The following is a 19,582-nucleotide window of genomic DNA, read 5'->3' on the forward strand; positions in this document are numbered from 1 at the left end:
TAGGCTGCAAGGGCGGCCATTGTATGCGGGTAAACTTTTGCTAAATCGATCGATTTCGATTATAAAAAAATTAAAGCGTTGATATATAAGCCGTAGCAGCGATACCGAGAAATATCTTGGCGTCGAACTTTTTAAATTATTATTTAAACAATTTTATTTAAAAGATCATTTTTATCTATAACTATACCTTCTTTAAAATAGTCATCGAACTATTTCAATTTTTTAAAACGAGCTTATTAATAAGCCTGCTTTAAAAATATAGACGAGGACGGCTGTAGGACGGCCACAAAACGGTCTCTTTCAATGGGACGGTCTTTTCTATAAACTATTCTTGAAAAGAGCTTAGTACTGAATTTAAGCGGTCCAATGGCCGTCTCTTATAAAAGAGGGTCAGAGGACCGCTCAAATGACCCCCTACTACCCTTTATGGTAACCTTAGGTACGCATTACTAAAATCGAAAAGGATACACCAAAAGTACGATTTTGATTACTTTAACTCAACACGATAAAGGAATAAACCACTTGTAATGAAAATTTCAATTCATTGATTCATATCAAACTCAGTACGGCGCATCTTCTCATACAGAGATGATTATTATATAATAGTTGTTGGTTGATTTTTTATTTATTACAGAGGAGCTAATTTTACTGTCCCGCCCGCCTTGGTGGTGCCGACCTGGCGGGATTTTTTACAGATGAAATTCAAGGTAACCGACGATTAGTACGTAGTAGTTGTTTGACAAGTGGGCTTGGACCGGGTACCGGCCCTATCCCTTCCCGCCGTGGGTGATCCCGACGTGCCCCCGCTTGTCGGCTCCATTTCTCGCGGATCATGTTCAGGAGAACCGAACGATTCATGCGTAGCAGGTATGATTTCGAGCTTTTGGAATCGTATCGGGATCGATTCCCTTTCGTAGCTGCGTAACACAGTATTCAAATTTTCAGGTCAGTAAAAGGTCGCGCCGCCTTTTGGCTTTTCTTTCTTTCTTTCTCTCGAGAACTTGATTCTTTCTTAGATAGGTAGGTGATTCGAACTTTTGAACGCTTTTCCAATTTCTTCTCTTGCGCGCTCGCCCGCAACGGCCTCGCTCCACGTCCTCGCTCGGCCGGAGAGAACGCGTGATGTTGATATGGGTTTGTTTATTTATCTATGTATATACTTATATATACTTATATATGTAACAAATATTTATGCTGCTATGCTAATACTCCAGAATACCACCAAGGAACAACCCCCCCCCCCCCCACGATCGATCGATCAGCCCAGCTCTCCTCACACGTCCTTGACGAAACCAACCTCAATCACCCGATCCGGCTGGACTCGCAAGTTCGCAATCTTGGAGCGGGTATTTTCCCTCAGCCATAAGAACGCAGTACTGCACCCCAAAAAATCAGTTCCTTTTCAGTTCTGTATTCAGAAATAGGGGGGGAGAGGGGGGGAAGTCTACTACGAAGTAGCCGCCACGAATGAGCGCGGATCGGAACAGCGAAAGAGAAAGAAAGAGACAAAGAAAGAAAATCAAAAGACAAAGACTCACAGCAACATCTTCCTCACGAAGCCTGTCCCGTTCTTGATCCGCATCTGTTCCTTGCCAATGATGTACAAGACCTGCCGATCGAAAGCGTGCTGCAGTTTAGCCAGGTCGGCCGCGATCGTCTCCTCGGTCGTAGCCACCACCACCACCCGCGACTCGGAGGCGGAGGAGGGGGAGGAGCCCTTCTCGTCATGGTGGCGGAGGGGGGGTGGAAAGGTGTGGCGGCCGCGAAGAGGAGATGGGTGCGCGTGCGACGGGGGCCGGTCCGGGTGCTGGACCGAGACGCCGCCCTGGCAGCTGTCGACGATAAAGTTCCGGATCTGTTCGCAGACCAGGGAGGCGAGGTCGGGCGTGATGACTTCGTCCATGTAGCCGTGGCGGACCACGAGCCGGTAGCAGTTGGGGATGGCGATTCGCGTGACGGTGTAGCGGTTCTCGGGTGCGACGGACGGTGTTTCCAGCGGTCGCAGGTGGAAGAATACCATGACCTTTTTGTTTGTGTTAACCGAGTCGGGATTCAATTTATCTCCTGTTTGCTTTCTCTCTCTCTCTCTCTCTCTCTCTCTCTCTCTCTCTCTCTCGCTTGTGGATAGGCGCATCTTACCTCGGGCGCAGCAACTAATTTGCTGATGAACTGAGAGAAGATCAACGGCGTAGTCTCGCCGGCCTTGTCAAGGAAGATGCCAAACCCCTTGATGGTGCTCAGGTTGTCACCACCGTAGAGCGGGGTGAGCTTAGGAGCTCCGTTATCTCCCTGCTCGACGATATGGGTGGTAGGGAACCGATCTTCGGCTTCGGCTTGCCATTGCTGCTCTTTGCCGAATCGCCAGAGGATCAAGAGGGATGTGATGATGCCTGATAGTAGAAGAGTGAACCATGCGCCCTGCGGAACTTTGACCAGGGCTGCGGAGAGGTAGAGACCGTCGAGGCAGGCAAAGATGAGCCAGGATATAAATACCACGTAGTACGGAAGTCTCCAGACGATCAGCGCTGCAAGAGAGACCATGCAAGAGTCGAAGAACGTGACGAACATAACACAGACTCTGTATGAGATCGGTCAGTACCGAACAATGAAAAATTGTGAGAGTGTCTTCTTTACCCATACGCATTTCCGAGGGATGTAGTCTTGTGCAAGGTTAGCTTCTTCTAACTAGATAGATCTGTGAGACCGCATGAAACTCACGTTATTGTAAACTGCAGCAGCCACCACGGTCCCGATCATGAGAAGCCAGTTTATAAGGGGTATATATACTAGCATCAATGTCAGTATCACAATTCGGACAATGAGCAGTGCTGATTGACCTTGACCATGGAAGATCTCGGATGTGTGGACGACCTTGATCTGCGGAAAGTATGACAACTTCATGACCTGTGAAAGCAGCTTTCATACTGTCAGCATCACAAACACCTAGGATCAGACACTAGCTCACCTGGAATGTCGCCGTAATCATGGCTTGAGATGCAACAACGGCTGCCAAGATAGCTACCACAAGACTGGGATACAGCATCCCAGGCGGCACCGTATTAAAGAATGGGTTCTTGTAAGCACCCTCGTGCGCACTTATGTATGCGGCCTGACCAACATATGCCAAGAGGAGACAGGGGAAAGCATAGCCAAACCAAGAGATCTGGATAGCTCTGCGGCTGAAAGCACCCAGATCTGCAAAGAGTGCCTCAACTCCCGTGAAGGCCAGGAGAATCCCACCGAGCTTGCGCCAGCCGTCCGTCTTGCTGCGCCTCATGAATTCGAATGCAAAGCCAGGCGAGAAAGCCTTCAAGACGGAGTGGTCGAATTGGACGAGGTTGTAGATCCCGAAACCGGCGTTGAAGCTGAGCCAGATTATCACGATTGGAGCGAAGGTTGTTGCCAGTTTTGTTGTTCCGAAGGGTTGGATGAGGAACAAGACGATCAAGATCCCGCAGGCGGTACCAACGATGGTCGCTTTCTCAATGTCGGGTTTGACGACGCTGAGACCTTGCACAGCTCCAAGAACAGACTGTGCTGGGGTTAGCACACCGTCGGCACACACCATGGAGCTGAGGACAGTCAGTTCTGGATATTCCATTTGAACATTTAAGTTTGATAGACAAGAAAGTTGGAAGTCCTGTAGAGCCCGGAATCGACCTACACTGCGACCACACCAATAGTCTTAAGAAGACCTCGTGCGAACTTGCTGTTTTCTATCCGGGAACGGACTCGCAGATTAGCCCCTTCAATATCCCCCGTAACGTATCGTTCCATCTTGATGAGCGAGGCTTCGCGCGGATCACGCTTCGTGATGTTTGCCTTCGTATCAGTCAGCTGGGAAGAGCGCCTGGCAAGCTGCTGCTGCTTCGTACTACTCACAAATCGAGAAAGCAGAGAGTAGGTACTGAAAGTTCCCCCTTCCCCTTCATTGTCAGCCCAAAGGATGATGAGGACATATTTGACCTAGCAGGTTAGCAGGTTATCAATACAGCCGAGCTACTATTTCCCGAGAGAAGGGGGGTCGGGCTTTTACCGTGACCATCAAAGTAATAGACCATATTATAATCGAAAGGACACCGAGGAGGTCCTGATATGAGGGCTCGTCGCCAAAAGTAGAAGAGTAGACATAAAGAGGACTGCATAATATCGTTACTGTACTGTTGGAAACCTACACTGCGGGTAAAAAAATACCTGGTGCCAATGTCACCATAGATGACCTGTACATTGCTTTAGTTCTGTCCTAGATAGAGAAGGAGCTGGTTTACTTACGCCAATACTCTGGTATGCCAGCCATAAGAGATATTTCCCTTTGAAGACCTGGATGTATGTCAGAAGCGGACGCCAGACGGGATGGCTAGGGTACTCCCAAGCCCTTCAATACCTGTTTCTGCTTGAAATCACCATCTCGACGAAGTCCCTCGCCGTCTTCGTCAGGTTCGTGGTCGATGATCTTCACCCCACGCCTCTCAACCGAACGAGACCTTGTCTTTCGAAGATCGATAGAAGGGACGCCGTCGTCTCTGATGGGATAGACACCGCCCACGTGGGCGCTGCTCGTCTATGGATCGGTCAGTACGTGCGGTTATTCCTTCAATTTCAAGAGGTATCAGACAGACAAGGCTGGACGCTGTCTCCCGCGAGTAAGACAACAGCAAGTGAGATACAACTTACCCCATCAGTCGTTCTTATTGGGTGGATAGCATCTGCAATTCGTATCGTAGCCATACCACGAAACAGTTTGAGAGATCTAGAGGCTCTATAACGAGGAACCTGACTTGGAAAGCGGCTGTCAAAACCAAGACGAGGCGCTGTCTAGGCCTAGAAAGCCAGGTGGTCTGTAACAGCAAATAACGTAGAGTAGCCAACGTTTCTGGTGGGTAGTGGGAATAGAGGGAGAGCATGGGATGATCTTAAGCAGAGTCGGAAATCTACCTTCACCCGCATTCCGGCTTCGAGGCAAGCAAGCCGTTGTTAAGCGCAGGCATGGCAACCAGACCCCAATCAAAGCTGTTCAGGAGAAGAGCTGCAAGCCACTTGGAGCTCCCGGTCAGCAGGTGTGACGGTGGGCTCAGGATACAGGCTCCAGCGCTCTGGAAGCAAAATTTAAAGAGGCGGCTCTTTTGCGCGATTTTATTGACAGAAGAGATAAGGTGGTGCGTCTTTGTCGAATCATAGGGCTGCTTGCTTTGGTAGTCAGTCGTATGATGATTGATCTGATGGAATAAATCCCTTTCCCATCCCTGGAAAGGGGGCAGTGCTTGACAGATGCTTGTCAGGTGCTTGATAGTTGCTTAGGAGGTGCTTAATCTGAAGACGATCCAAACAAAGCAGAGGAGAGGTTTTGACATTTTGATATTGGTTAGGCGAGCAGGACCAAACCCCTTCCGGCCATTCATACAACACAAATTTCGGCAGAGCCAATCTAATCCATTCTAAAAAACACACGAATCAAATTCAACAGAGAAATATCATCCAGTAAGCCGCCTTCAACGTAGCCGATAGACGTAAACGAAAGAAATCGAGCCAGCAGGGGGCATTTGTTTTTCGTCTGCGAGAATCAACTAAATCCGGTCGCATCGAGTCGCCCATGTGCCTCAGCCAGGCGCCGACTGCAGCGCGAGGAGCTAAACGGCCGATACGTCCCACCAGTCGCACGAAATAACTGAGAAAAAAAAAGCTGCCTGGTGAGAAGTGATTAACATGATTGCTTACATGATCTGTAAGATACCGAGGTAGGCCGGCCAAGTGTCAACTCCTAACGCCAAAATGGTGGTACCATCTATCATTGGAGCACTTCCGATAGTCCTACCTACCTTGCTTTACCTGAAGCTTGCTTGCGCTCCCCACAAACGCCACATATCCCCACGTCTCCAGCGTTCAGGTAGACGCCGTCTGTACAGATAGAGCTCTTGCATCGCCAGGGATGCGCGACGAACTCGAGCTTTAAGACGTTGGCGCAGACCGTACAGGTTAAGGCTTGGGCGTCGTTGATTACAGAACAGACAGGACAAGACTCATCAGGTATCGTTGATGTCGTAGCGGCGGCTTCCGGACTGTGTTTCGTCGGAGATTTCTTCCGCGTTGATAAGGGTTGATTTGGCGTTAAATTCTGGTCTGGTTTCGTGACTTTGGAGGTAGAGGTCGGCAATTTCTTCGTCAATTTGGGTGCAGAGTTCGGTGGTTTCGGGCCTGGCTTCGGCTTCGTAGAATCCTTGGAAAAGTACCGCTGAGAACTTCCGGGAATACTCTGCAGTTCGAGCAATTCCCTCTTCGCATCATCACCGTCCTTATCCTCATCTTCGCACACCTTAACCATCCCACGTCCATTGCTGTCGGTGAGTCGCTGCCCGTTGATATCAATAGCATCATCCGGCTCCGGCTTGATCTGAACAACATCATCATCCTCCACGTCACTCTCCGCCTCGCTATCCGTCACCAACTCCTCATCTTTAATCCGTGGCTCCTCCTCCTTAACCGCGAACCTCGCCAGAGCAGCAGCAGCCCGCAACTCCCTGCCCCTCGCACTCCCCGCAACCCTGGGCTTCCCAGCCGGTTTCCGCCCCTTCTCCAACGTCGCCTTGACCCCATCATCCGCCCCAAGGGCCACCCCATTAGCCCCGAACTTCCTCCTAACCCTCCTCTCCTGCCGCTCCTTGTACGTGATCTTCACCTTCTCCTTCGGTGCCTTCCTCTTCCTCCCGGCCCCCCTGGACCGAAACGTCCCCCCACACATATGCTCCGGCAGCACCTCACCATCCTCCAGCGTCTCGCGCGCAAACGCCCCGTTCTCCAAGAGGACTCCCTTCCCCCACAGGCCGTCCCCGACGTAGCCCCGCTCCCACAGAGCACGCATCTCGGCGGCGAAGGCGTTGCGCACGGCCCAGAAGGCCGCGGAGTGGTTCATCTGCTGGTTATGGGCGAGCTCGTGCATCATGACCATCTGTACGAAGCGGAAGGGGAGCCAGTTGCCCGTCGAGGGGGATCTGAGCACGAGCTGGATCACCTCTCCATTGTTGAAGTTGCGACCTGTTTTGGGTATGGAATTAGCTAGACTGCCTAGGTAGATTCGTTGTCAATGAGAGGGCTTTTCGCGCACCCCAGAACTCGTGGTTCGGCTGGTACTCCTCAAGAGATGCCACGGCTAGGTGGTGCTTGTTCATGACGGGGAGGCATTGCGCTGCGATGCGCTCGAGGTAGTCCTTGGAGGTCTTCTCATCTGGTCCGGGGAGGGGCTTGATGAAGACGATGTTCTTGTTTGGATGCGATTGTCTGACGTTGATTCTCTCCCAGCCGAGGGGCATCTTGAGATGTGGATTTGAGGATGAGATGTTGTGGTTGAGCAGACGTCCAAGTGCGGACGTGGAAGGTTTCGCCACAATAATGACGACGCGTCTTTGAAACACGGAGTCACGCGATCTACAATATGTACCTACGACACCGTTCTGCAGCATGACGTGAGAACTAGAAGCTTGGAAAGAAAAACGATCCAAATCATCCTATCTGATATATATCTGTACACACATAAATCATACAAGTCAAGAGTCCAAATCTCTTGAAGTTTAAGGTACCTACTTCGTAAACACAACCTATCACCAAATATGCCTCCCACCTCAACAAACAACATCGCCTTCACCTCACCCATCAACCCCCCCGGCGCATCCCCGACCCTCACCCGCCCCCAGATATGGCGCATGCTGCAGCTCAAGGTCCGCTCGGCGGAGACTTTCGTCCCCAACGCCATCCAATCCACGACCGTGCTGTCCACCACCCCAGCCAGCGACAATGCCGGTGCCGTCACGGTCCGCGAGGTGATGTTCCGAGAAGCTCAGCGCGTGGTGAGGGAGGTGGTGACGGAATTCGAGGATGCGAGGGTCGAGTTTGAGCAGCCGGATGGGAGCCGAATTAGTAATGTTGGTGTGTGAAATTTCGCAGTAGATTTTCATCTCCCTTTCTCTCTTCTTTGGGATTTGAACTTCTTGATTCCTGGATGCCTGTTTTGTTGGAGAGGGGAAACCCTAGAGTCTAGTTCCCGAATCCCTGAATATTGCCAGATCCAGAGCTGACTTTGAGCAAAGTGAGTGAGGGCGCCGATGGCGAGCTATACATGACTTATATCTTTGAATGGAGGCACCCTGGCATGAAGGAGGAAGAGCTGGAGGCGCTGAAGGCGAAGGAGAGGAAGATGAGCCGGATGGCTGTGGAGGGGACGATCGAGGCTATGAGGAAACTGGTGAGTGAAGGGAAGTACTGAGTGTTCGTTTTAATTGGGTCTGGGATGGCCATTGGCTGTGGACGATGGGGAAAGTTGATAAGGGGATGAAACCAATTATAATAGATTTGACCCAATGTCCGGAAACGCTTTGAACATTGAGAATGACTCAGAGTGGGAATTTGACATACCTCATGTCTGAAGTCCCCGACCCTTGGATCTGGGAGAAACTTGGATAGAGCTCGTGGCAAAGAGCGAAGACGCTCGTACAATCACATCTCCGAGTTTCTTAAGCCTCGAAGCATGCTCTGAACTCCGAGCCTCTTGCGATTCCAAGGAAAAGACTTTCTTCGAAGTACAAGCGAGTATGTCTTCCAAAGCCAGCCCATAGCCTCGAATCCATATTCCCTATTACGCCAGACCACAGACCAAATCAAGCCCCATACCTCGTAAAGCAATCCAGATGATGTTGGTTCAAGCACTCCAAAGCACACACTCTCCCTCCACACCTCATACACCTCACCCTCCCCCAATACCCGCAAATCTCGCAGAACTGCCTCACGGGCTTCCTGGCATCCTCCTCCACCCAGGGGCCTCTCGCCTCATTGTACGTGAGCGGCGGTGCCGCCAACAGCTTCTCTACCTCCGCCTGCGAAGGCATCGGCGGAATCCTCGACACGAGCAGCGGGTCCGTGTCGCCAGGATGCGGGATGGGTGAAGTCGAATTCCCCTGGGAGAGGACAGGCGCATCCGGCATGGGCATGTCTGCCATGCTAGGCTCGGGCTTGACAGCTGATAGAGTGGAGACCCTCCGGAGCGGAGTGGGCGCCGAGACGGCATTGGGGACTTTCTTCTTGTGCGAGCGAGTGCCTTTGCTGGTGAGGTGCGGAGCGGACGTGCCTGGTGCTGCACGCGGAACGGGCGGAGCGGGCGTCGAGGAAGGCGCTGATACGACTGACGGCAGGCCGGATGAGTTATGGGCTAGGGCTTCAAAGTCGGAGAGGTAGTTTGCGAATGTCTTTTGGGACTGCAAGATCTTGCGGACGCCGGATGTCACTTTTCCGTGGCTCACTATATTCGCATAGATTGTTAGTGTAATGCCCTCGCAGATTGACTTTGGGAGATGCGAGTGCGAAGTCCTACCTCGTCCGGCGTTGTCACGATGCCGTATAGGCACCGGGATCGACACATCTCTGTAGTTCTCGCGATCGAGAGCAGCAAGGTCGCGGATTGTCTTCGTGTCCTGCCTCGCGGTCGTTTCGTGGCTGCTGGCGATGTTCTGGTTGCGGGCGCGTTTTCGAGAAGAAGGCTGTAAGGCTGTAACAGACGTGCTGACTCCTGTATCTGGCACATAAGACCACCCCGGAGCGCTGTTCTTAGAATTTGCGACCTCTCTGACGCCGAAGTTGATCATAATGTTATGATGTCATGCCAGTTGTCCCGATGATGCGAGAGGAGGTGCAGATGTCGCGTGTGGAGTTGAAAACGTTGAGGCGAGGCTGCAGACCGGCAATTCGGATTCAAACCACGAATTTGACTGGCAAACAGTAATTTCTGAATAGAGGTGGGACCTCTATCGTATCATCAAAGGCACACACTTGTACATGGTATATTGTATGCTCCCTGCGAGAAAGCAGTAGAATCGAGAGAGCTGTCGTACATCCTGCTGGGGCATCTATCTATCTGCCAAAGTAACCCTCCCCGTCACATCATCCCAAACCCAAGTTCAACGGAGTATAGCCCTCCCTCTGTCATCTTTCAGAGACCCGTATGGCCGTCCATTCATTTCTTCTTCTTCTCCAGCTCGATAAGCTTCTCCTCCAATGTCTGCACATATGTGTGTACTCTCTGCACACTAGCTTGCAGGCTCTGCACAATAACAATCAGCTCGGTTTATTATGAAAGCCCGCCGATCCCGGGAGGCCCGTCGATGGCTTAATGTAGTCAAATTTGTAATGGTGGAAACGTACGTAGATATCCTCCGTTAGCAACCCATTCGAGACTTTGTACTCGTCCAGAACGTAGTAGTAAACACCTGCTCCAGAGAGCGTAGAGCCAAGCAGAAACCCGAAGAGCCTGTAGAGTAAGTTTTGACAAAGCATTAGCCAAAAAGTTCAAAACGCTATAGACCCCTCGCCACCGGCGTGAAAAAGGAAAAAAAAAAAAAGAAAAAAAAAAGCCAAAGTACTAACCCTCCTCGGAATGCACCCACTGGCTTCCGTACTGGGATAGGTGTTACGTCTGCGAGTCGTCGGGCGGAGCTTTGGAAGCTTCGGGTGGAGCTGAAGGAGAGCTGGCGCATGGCCGGTCTGAGGATGCCAAAGGCCATCGTGCGGGCTGTATTCTGGTGTATGGTGGAAGTTGGAAGTTGGATGGAGCTCGTTCTTGGGGGAAGTGCTTCCTTCGTGGTGGGCGGGCGAGTGCTTGGGTTCGAACAGCCTTGCGCAGGTTGTCGAGGCCTGCGAGAGCTTGCCTTGCCCCGGATTCTTGGTCCCGGGGTCGCCAAGCGAGTCGGGCCCGCAATGCAGCAAGTACGCTGGGAGCTCCAACATTTACCTCTGTCGAACTCCAGACCTTTTGGCGTTGCAGTGCTAACCTCTGTTTATTCCTCGCTGTTAGGTTGATCGTCACTTCTGTTTTGTCTATTCAGTTACACTACTATGGGCCACTCAGTTCACAATTGGAAATCTCGTTGTTCATAATATTTGGTTGACGATTCTAGTATCAATCAGGCATACCCAATTCTAGAAAGCTCACTCATTGAGTCCCCTCCATCGCGCTTGTGAAGCAATTGATGAAACAGAAAAAGAACTTTTACTCCAGTTTCCCACTCTCTACAACTCATCATGCGCCTCCTCAGCTGGCTCAGGGGACTTCTTTGCGTCGCTGTCTTTGGTCTTGGCTGCCTCTGTATCCTCCGACTCAGTTGCGGTAGCGGCTTGTTCGGGCATCGGTTCGGCAGGCGGCTGAACAACCTCCTCCTCGTACGCAACCTCAACACCGTATTTGCCTTCGTCCTTGATGAACTTGATGAGATCCTCAACGCTACGGGGTCCGTCGTAAGTCACTGGGTTCTGCTTATCACCAGACTTGTAAAGCATGATGGTGGGGAAGCCCGTGATCTCAGCGGGGACGTCGTTCGCGGTAGCGTCGACCTTGGCGATAGTGACTTTGTCCGTGAGGTTCGCATCAATGTATAATTGACCGAGAATGTCGTACTTGGGGGCAAGGGCCTTGCAGTGACCGCACCACGGGGCGTAGTACTCGATCAAAACGTCCTTCAGGTCGTCCATGACAATCGCCCCGTAGTTGTCAGCAACGACGATGGTGACTGGGCCGTCTTGAGTCTCTGGGACGGGCTCAGACTTGATGCTTGGCTGCATCCTACCAGCAACGAAGTTGGCGACGAACTCGCCAATGGTCTCGGCAGTAATCTCCTTCTCTTGACTGTAAGGGTACTTCAAGTTTTTGACGGTATCTTGGATGGCAAAAGCGGGGAACTTGCCGGGCTCGAGGTTCAAGTTGCCAGCGTGTGCGCCGAATGCCTTAGCATCAATGGTGGCGAAGTTGACCTTGCTTCGGTGAAGCTCGGCGACATCCTTAAGAGACTTGGCAAGAGTGGTTCGCTCCTCCTCGGTCTCGGCGAAGATATATGCCAAGGGAAGTCCAGTCTCCATGTACATTGTGTAGGTGTCTGGGCCAAGTTCTCCGACCAATGGGACAGATGCGGTGTTGGCGAACTTCTCAATGGTCTCGGCGTCAAAGGTGTCAGTGAAGATGGACTTGCCCTCATCGAAAGACTTGTAGAGGATGACAGCTGGGAAAGTAACACCTTCAGCCTTGGCTACAGCAGCGTCAGTGATAGCGCCAAAGAGAAAGCTATCACGGAGCTTCTCGGCCACGGTAGTGAATGTTGCGTTCGAGGCCTTGTCATCAGCGGCGAAGTATGCGACCAGAACCACCTTGTCAGCAGTCTTGAAGTCTTCAAGAGTATCCTTTGTCAAGGTCGACACAGCTGGGAGGGACTGCTTGGTCATGTAAGAAACGATCCTGCAAGAGATCAAATTAGTAAGTGTGATTATAGACTTCTAGGAAGGATTTGACTTACGCTGGAGCCTTGCGTGCGCCGGTGTAGGCGGAGTAGTTGTCTGGGCCTCGGAAGACCTTCAACGTAGGGTAGCCCTCAACACCGAAGCTCTCGCAGAGGGCCTTCTCCTCCGTGCAGTCAACCTTGGCCAACTTGATCTGCTTTTCCTTTAGAGTTGTGGCAGCCTCTTCATAATGTGGGGCGAGAGCCTTGCAGTGTCCACTGTAACGCGAGTTAGTAACCCGTTTCTGGACAGGTGTCATCTCACGCAAACTCACCACCAGGGCTAAATTGGAGAGAGGAAGGTTAGCAATGTCAGTTGGCACTCGACGGTCACGGAGAACATACTGCGTAGACTAGAAGAAGGTCATGTTAGCAGATAGTCGCAGGAAAGTTTGCATTGCGCCGAGGCTGAGGAGCAACTTACACTCTGCAAGAACCAATTCATTTGTCTTTACAAAGTCTGTGAAGGTATCTTTTGTAAGGGAAACAACATCGGATGCTGATGCGACAGCAGCTATACCAAGGCCCACGGCCAGCGTTGTAAAGGAGCGCATGTCGAGTGATTGTGGAAGTGAAAAGTAAATGGTAGCCTTGTATCAAAGCGCTTGTTAGCTGGGGTTCCGGGCAGACGGGTTGAGATGAAGGATAATACTGTAAAACACTCTGTAGGACAAACGGATGAAGATCTACCTCTGTGATTGTCAAGAATGAAAAGACGATGGTGATTGTGTTTGTCGGGAAGAATTGCTATGGGGGGGGGAGAGGCAATGGTGTACTTAAGCTACTGAGTGACCGACGGGCACCGCTTAAGAACACTTATTCACGCCTCAGCCTTCTCCGGCCACTGCAACCGTGTCTTCATGAATTTAAAGCGGCACACGTCGTTACCAACCTTGGCGCGCAGATATTGGCCGTGCTGCATATAAAGGGGAAGGACAGGGCTCGTTTTTGGTCGCAGTGAATCCCGGCCAGTTTTACTTGTAACCACAAATAAGCATTTCGTACCGTGAAGCCGACCCGCCGACCGGCCACCAACCACCAACCGTAAAGGACAACGTACCATCTATTATTCTAGTATAGTACTTATTATACGATTATTCGGGACAACTTACGCTCTACACTATCTACAGTAATGCCATTGTCCTCTCTCAGGTACCGTACCTCGGCTTTTCATCTATCAGGATCGGACTAAGCAACACTCCGCCGGGCGATCTTACTGGCTGGCCAGTGGCTCGCTGGCGCCTTTACTTACAACTAGCTACAAGTAGGTACCGGTACCGGTACCTACTCCGTTCCTTACTTGCTTACACAAGCAATTACACAAGCAACCATGTCGGATAAATACTAATCAAGGTGTATGCCCGGAGAACAGATAGTTGTATTTCCTTCGTGTAGGCGCTACTCAAATCTCACTTGACAGTGCGTCCTCCGTCTCAGGTAAAAGTCATCTACCAAGTAGTTACGGCAGTTCGGTAGTTCGGACGTATCAGAACAAGTACCGGAGCCGGAGCCGGTACTCTTTCAAGCGATTGCTTCCACGCAGGGCTGTGCTTTGTGTGTAGTGTACCGGTAGTAGCCATATACAACTGTAACAGCATGATCATCACTTTCCAGTCCCCTTTATAGCCACTCTGTTGCCTTCGCTACTTCCGATCTTTCTTTTGCAATTTTATCGTTCAGGGCATATATCTTCGGTGTCGTTCAACATCAGGGATTTTTGGTCTCTCGGTTTTTCCGGTAGCCAGTGTTTGATTTGGCTCTGAGAGGGAACATGTCGAACTGAACTTCTTTTGGAACAGAGATCGAGTATTGCTACTTCAGTCGTCTAGATTCCCAGTCACCACCCCGATCACCGATTTTCTTCTTGCTAGCCGCAGTCGACGTTGGGTGCACTTCACGTTTAGCTCTTGAAGTCAGTCCGTCGATACACGAATTGGTTTCATACCCCTTTTCTGGTGCCCAGTACTGGCCCTTTGCTATTTTTGCCATTTTTGATACTTTCATCTGATAAACAATCATCAATAGCTCAGTACTTGGACACTAGGTAGGTACTTGGGTAGCTAGTAACGTATCGAGGCTTTGTCATGTACTTCCCCCTGTTTTTTCTACCTGTGTTTTTTTTTTTTCTCTCTCTTTTTTTTTCTTTTTCTCTCTCTCTCTCTCTTTTCTCTTTTTCTCTCTGTTTTTTTTCTCTCTTTTTCTCTTTCTTTTTTTTTCTCTTTCCTCAGCTTGCCGGCAAGGAAAGGGCGCACACTAGCTCTCGCAAAGATATCTCTCGAACCTAGATTCTGGAGTCAGCACTAAATGGACGACCATGAAGAAGAGATAGTACTGTAGAATATACAAGAAGGAAGGTGCAGTACGTGCTCTCATGTTTGCATAGGTATTTTACCTTACCAAGTCAGTAGGTACTTCTCGATCTGGTAGTCATGACTGAGAGAGGTATCGGTTGAAGACACCACATGCGACTTCCCCAATTGGGAGCAGCAAGCCAACCGACCACCACCACCACCACCACCATGCCCAGGCCCCAAGTCACACACCTTTCGCACCCTTTCGCACCCCTCACACATTTCTCACATCTTGGGCTTCCTCCAACTTCCCCCTTCCGCTCTCTCTCCATCAACATCTAGTCCATTCCAACCTCACGCACAGGCTGCATCCAGGACGGGACCGCGATTGAATGTCTCTACCGTCGTCCTCTATCCGCATGTCACAGATTCGGGGGTCGTGGTGGACAATGGTCGCGCGTCTCTGACCGGTGCTCCTGTCATTTCTCTCTCTGTTCCTCTCTTCTTCTTCTTCTTCTTCTTCTTCTCTCTCTTCTTCTCTCCCTCTTTTCCTCTCTATCCCGCGCCGCACCACTACCAAGGTCGAAAGAAGTCTTCAGACCATGGACGCCGTTCAGCCGGCCGTCCGGCGAGCAAGCCATGACCAACCCCATGGCGAAGGTACCCTATCAAGGACCCTATCAACACGCCCTCGCGCAGGAATGGAGAGAGAGGCATTGCGGAGCGGCACCAGCCCACAGCGACCGAGCGAGAACCAATGTTCTGCCAGTCTTCCACGCGGTTTCGAGGGTATGCTAAAGACGACGACAGAGACAGGCGACATTGGCATGTTTTCTATTAAGCCATCACGCGTTCCTCAAAATCTAGGCACGCCTCGAAGATCTTCCGCAGGCTACAAGGAGTCCGGACTACAGAGACCTCGACACGACTTCGAGCCTTACGGAGTCCCCGTTGTCGACGATAGGAGGCGTCTGCCCTCCTACGCGAGAGATGCAGCTTCCGAAGTTATCTCCATGTACGAGACGGCAAGCCAGAAGACGGGAAGTCGGGTATTCGACGAACCTGACTATCGATCATATTCTATGACACAAACATCGTATTCGTCTTATACCTTATCAAATCATCGATCTTATGCCAGCCTCCGAAGCCAAGCCGATGGCAGCAATCCAGTCCAACGACCAAGATCCCCATTCGCGTATCCAACTCGGTTGAAACGCCCTGGATTCCGCCCATCCTCCCCCGCACTGACGGATGGGGGTTTTGTTGATTACAGTCGCCGTGCCGAAATTGAGAGAATACCAAAAGTAAGTGTTCCAAGAGCTATAGAGGTGTCTCTTCGGCTCTCTATGCTTACGTGGGAGCTGCATCTGGAACCGGAGAACTGGTCTAATGCCGCGCAAGCAGGGATCTGGCCACAGCACTTCTTCCCCATCTTCTCTGTATGCGCAGAGACGCAGACCTAACCATCCTATGCTCCGCCATGACGCGAACCGATCGACTCCTTCCCTACTCAGCCAACCATCACCTCACCGTCGATCTTCAAGCCCCTTAGCTCCACAGCCCAATGGGTATCCAAGCCACGACTGGTCTCGCAGAGGTGGGCCAGCATCGGTCAACACTTCACCAGCTCGCAGCACCTTCAGTCTAGCATCCACTGTCAATCTGTACAGTACCTTGCAGCCTCCATCCACCACAACAACGCCTGGAAAGGTCCCTTCCTCCCCGCTTTACTATGACTATACAGAGGATTTTGAAGTGGAGGTGCACACCGAAGCAGAGGCCCGGGAACCACCGCCTCTGTTCAGAATCGATAAGACCATCCCGGAGGATCGTCCCATGAGCTCAGAGAGATTGCCAACGGAGTCTCCCAGTCCACAGGACACTGATAGTAATAGAATTACTGCTGCAGACGTGATTTCTCAAAAGTCTAGCGCCAGAAGATCGAGCGACGGGGTCCCAAAGCGAAAACCAACACCATGTAATGTCAGAGAACATGCAAGTGCGGCTGGAGCGCTGCCAGTGGATGTTGAAACTATTTCACCACCACTGCACACAGAGGATTCCCAATTTGGGAAAAATCTTAGCCTCTCAGGCCTAGGGTACGGAGCTCAACAACTAGGAAACCATGTCGATGAGGTGTTTGGAATTTTCCCCGAGTCTGCTTTCGAAATCACGGATCCCAACAAAGGTGAACGCGACGTGGCTGCCCAGTCCCAAATTGACCAGACCCCAGACAATGGTCATGGGAGAAACGTCGATGCACAATCCGCGAGGATTTCTTACAGCACTATCATCAATATTCCATCATTCCCACCACCTTCAGAAGATCAGGGCAGGGCAGAAGCGTCATTCTCACCACTCACCGAAACAAAAGACTTTGTCTCAAGTTCGTCTCTGATCGAGTCCCTACAGTCCCCAGCTCAACTTCCTCAATCCAGTACCCGTCAAGATTATGGAACTACGGAGACTATCAGCTCGGAAATTCTCGATACTGATATAAATGCACGGAACCCAGCTACGTCCAGCACTGTCGAGGCTCTTTCCACTCAGCCAAATGGTCGTAGCGGTTTGGGAGGCCAAATCAAGAACACAGACGCACAAGATACACCCCCTTCAATGTCGTCTCTGAGTAGAACACCTATGTTATCTCCTGCTCTTCCTGGTGAGTCGAGATTTCGAGAAAAAAGCATTGATTGTGGCACCGTACTCCCCAAAAATATACACAGGCGAAGAGCTGAGGATGGCCGAGCCATACCACAAATTCGACCCTTGAAGCGTAGCCAAAACTACAGCGGGGACCAAACACTGGAGCTCTCCTCTCTCACAGATGATGTTCCAAACTTCAGTCACCAAATCCCAAAGAAAACGGTGGCTCGATCAGAATCTCCGATGCTTGCACCAAAGCCAATCTCTCCAGCAAGGCAGCTGAAGTTGAAGAACAGTGTTCCGCAGCTCATGAAGGCGCTACCCCCGCTGCCGCCTGAACCATCCAGCTGGCCAAAATTTCTACCAGATGTTCCATCATCTGAAGAGAATGAGCTACCAGATAAATTCCCCCCTCTTCAGCCGGAAACCGACAGGGCTGTGATTCAAAAGAGTCCAGGAATCCACGCGAAGGCCTTCTTGGTCAATTATGAAAGTGAGTTGAAGAAGGGCTTGACAGCTGTAGAAAGGGTGCCAGCTCAAAGACCACCTGAAGAGAAGACAGTGCCACTGGGCACCCCTGATTATGCATTACCTCTTCCTAGGTTGAAGCTCAAGATAAAGAGTTTGAGTCAGCGCTCTGTGTCTCCTCCGGATTCTCGGCCATGGAATATCGCTGAGAACTACACGTGGTCAACACAAAATCCAATCGTTCGCCTGCCACAAATCGCTCAAGATCCCCAGTCTCCAAGTTCGAAAACTCCAAAATTTAGACTAAAGGTTATCAGAGCTTCAAACTCATCTCAAGGGACTGTTCGTGTGAATCGGGATTCGGTAGATTCAAGGCCTTTGGTGGGCACTCAATTGCGAAGCCCGAAAGATCTTTTTACTCCAAGTTCAGGCATTGATCATATCTTCCGCCAAGTCAGTAGACATCTTCATTCGAGGAAAGCAAGCAGCAGCAGCAGCCATGCAAGTCGAAATGAAGAAGCAACTTTGCCGCGAATTCCAATTTCAAACCCGACATCTAATAGCGGCCCTGCATACGCGGAATCCTCGCAAGCTTCAGCGGCATCAGCAGATCCTGATCCACTCAGCCCCGCCGAAGCTCGAAGCGTTTTCTCAGATGATAGCTCGCATGCCCCAAGCAACCATAGTCTACATCTGCGGGGAAGACTTTCCAATTTACGAGCGAGAATCGCTGCTCCTTATGCCATGAGAGCCGGTACTCAATCATACGACGATATCACTTGGAAGGATAGGAATGGTCCGGAAGTACCAGTGCCTGTGGCCACAAGATCTATCCCAAATCTTCATGATAGTAGGAAAAGCGCTGATCATGTTGGACCCGTGCGTCGTCTCGTGGAGAGGGCACATCGACAAAGGCTGAGGGCAAAGGTACACGGATGGCTGAAAGGTGCAAAGTCTGCCATTGCAGCTCGAGTAAAATTGCGAAGCACCACAGCACGGGGAGGTTCAGATGCTGGAACGGGATAGGTCGGTACACAGTGGCTTTATACGGGGCTTGTTGGCCCGTCTGGCTACCTTGCTCAAGTGTTGTAATTTTGTCTCTACGCTCACTTTGTATGATGGATACTGTCTTTGGCGGCTTTCAGGCTGTATGGCTCTTCCAATGTTGTTTGGGCTGGCATTTTGGGGACATTTCATTCGCTGTCCAGGCTCTGGTCTCTCTCTCGGTGAGGAGGTGGAGGCGGAATTGGGAAGCGAAAGTCAAGTTTAGTGGCTCGCTTAGTTTAGCTTAGCTTTCCGTCTTGCTTAGCTTTCTAAACAAATGCTCATCTTTTTGAAAACGGGCCAAAAAGTCACTGCCATGACGATAAAGATGCTCTATACCCTCTAAACTGTAACTCTGACTAACAAAGCTTGTTGAGAGGTTCCCTCTCGACGCTCATTTGTCCATTGAACCAAACAAGCAGGAAGGATCCATTCCGACGGCCCTTTTCGTCTTAACGGGCTGACTGACACGCCTTTTCCTTTCCCCATGTTTCAATTTCGATGATTACCGTATCATGACCAGCAACCGACGTACAATCCCCTCTTCTGAACGAACAACGAGCGACGAGCCGGAGCTGGGCTGGACTAGGCTGGGCTGGGCTGGGTTTCGACTGGGTCTAAATGGAACTTGCTTCTTTTTTTTTTCTCCCTCTTTTTTTGGAGGCCTTTTGCGAGTGGCTAGAGAGAGCTAAGGTGTAGGGAGGTGCTTGCCATTCATTGCCTCTTATTTTTCCAGCGAGTAAGATGCCATTGGATATGAGAAACTGATTTCCTGACCGACTATGTATATATTCATTGATGTTTTTCTACCGTTGAGAGAGAGAGAGCAAT

The 19,582-nt window shown here is 50.8% G+C and overlaps 7 protein-coding genes across 8 annotated transcripts; 2 read left to right on the forward strand and 5 right to left on the reverse strand.

The window, feature by feature from the left end:
• Positions 1-1,273: 1,273 nt before the first annotated feature.
• L3040_009329 (uncharacterized protein) lies at positions 1,274-4,728 on the reverse strand (the record flags this gene model as incomplete). Its single annotated transcript, XM_007290294.2, has 14 exons — positions 1,274-1,376; positions 1,539-2,023; positions 2,140-2,578; positions 2,635-2,660; positions 2,719-2,786; positions 2,838-2,916; positions 2,966-3,572; positions 3,665-3,822; positions 3,883-3,966; positions 4,037-4,139; positions 4,195-4,220; positions 4,273-4,320; positions 4,385-4,561; positions 4,675-4,728. The coding sequence occupies 14 exons, from the start codon at positions 4,726-4,728 to the stop codon at positions 1,274-1,276; spliced, it is 2,457 nt and encodes an 818-aa protein (XP_007290356.2).
• Positions 4,729-5,812: 1,084 nt separating this feature from the next.
• L3040_009330 (uncharacterized protein) lies at positions 5,813-7,304 on the reverse strand (the record flags this gene model as incomplete). Its single annotated transcript, XM_066155933.1, has 2 exons — positions 5,813-7,029; positions 7,100-7,304. 2 exons carry the CDS (start codon positions 7,302-7,304, stop codon positions 5,813-5,815), a joined length of 1,422 nt encoding a protein of 473 aa, XP_066010212.1.
• A 297-nt stretch (positions 7,305-7,601) lies between these two features.
• Positions 7,602-8,254, forward strand: L3040_009331 (uncharacterized protein; the record flags this gene model as incomplete). The annotated part of the gene is made up of 2 exons (XM_007290293.1): positions 7,602-7,917; positions 8,079-8,254. The coding sequence occupies 2 exons, from the start codon at positions 7,602-7,604 to the stop codon at positions 8,252-8,254; spliced, it is 492 nt and encodes a 163-aa protein (XP_007290355.1).
• A 391-nt stretch (positions 8,255-8,645) lies between these two features.
• On the reverse strand, positions 8,646-9,626 carry L3040_009332 (uncharacterized protein; the record flags this gene model as incomplete). Its single annotated transcript, XM_007290292.2, has 2 exons — positions 8,646-9,283; positions 9,356-9,626. 2 exons carry the CDS (start codon positions 9,624-9,626, stop codon positions 8,646-8,648), a joined length of 909 nt encoding a protein of 302 aa, XP_007290354.2.
• A 368-nt stretch (positions 9,627-9,994) lies between these two features.
• Positions 9,995-10,541, reverse strand: L3040_009333 (uncharacterized protein; the record flags this gene model as incomplete). The annotated part of the gene is made up of 3 exons (XM_007290291.2): positions 9,995-10,081; positions 10,183-10,288; positions 10,405-10,541. The coding sequence occupies 3 exons, from the start codon at positions 10,539-10,541 to the stop codon at positions 9,995-9,997; spliced, it is 330 nt and encodes a 109-aa protein (XP_007290353.1).
• A 505-nt stretch (positions 10,542-11,046) lies between these two features.
• L3040_009334 (uncharacterized protein) lies at positions 11,047-13,224 on the reverse strand (the record flags this gene model as incomplete). The annotated part of the gene is made up of 7 exons (XM_007290290.2): positions 11,047-12,262; positions 12,321-12,521; positions 12,578-12,585; positions 12,648-12,655; positions 12,727-12,892; positions 12,993-13,049; positions 13,195-13,224. The coding sequence occupies 7 exons, from the start codon at positions 13,222-13,224 to the stop codon at positions 11,047-11,049; spliced, it is 1,686 nt and encodes a 561-aa protein (XP_007290352.2).
• Positions 13,225-15,294: 2,070 nt separating this feature from the next.
• On the forward strand, positions 15,295-18,455 carry L3040_009335 (uncharacterized protein; the record flags this gene model as incomplete). 2 transcript variants are annotated; one of them, XM_066155934.1, is made up of 3 exons in its annotated part: positions 15,295-15,897; positions 15,998-18,049; positions 18,138-18,455. In XM_066155934.1, the coding sequence occupies 3 exons, from the start codon at positions 15,295-15,297 to the stop codon at positions 18,453-18,455; spliced, it is 2,973 nt and encodes a 990-aa protein (XP_066010213.1). The 2 variants fall into 2 exon arrangements, with proteins under 2 accessions (XP_066010213.1, XP_066010214.1); XM_066155935.1 differs by lacking the exon at positions 18,138-18,455 and having other exon boundaries at positions 15,295-16,056.
• Positions 18,456-19,582: the final 1,127 nt, after the last annotated feature.

The sequence above is a fragment of the Drepanopeziza brunnea genome (assembly GCF_022702325.1).
Source record: "Drepanopeziza brunnea f. sp. 'multigermtubi' strain 214-2 chromosome Unknown ctg19, whole genome shotgun sequence".
Lineage (NCBI taxonomy): Eukaryota > Fungi > Ascomycota > Leotiomycetes > Helotiales > Drepanopezizaceae > Drepanopeziza > Drepanopeziza brunnea.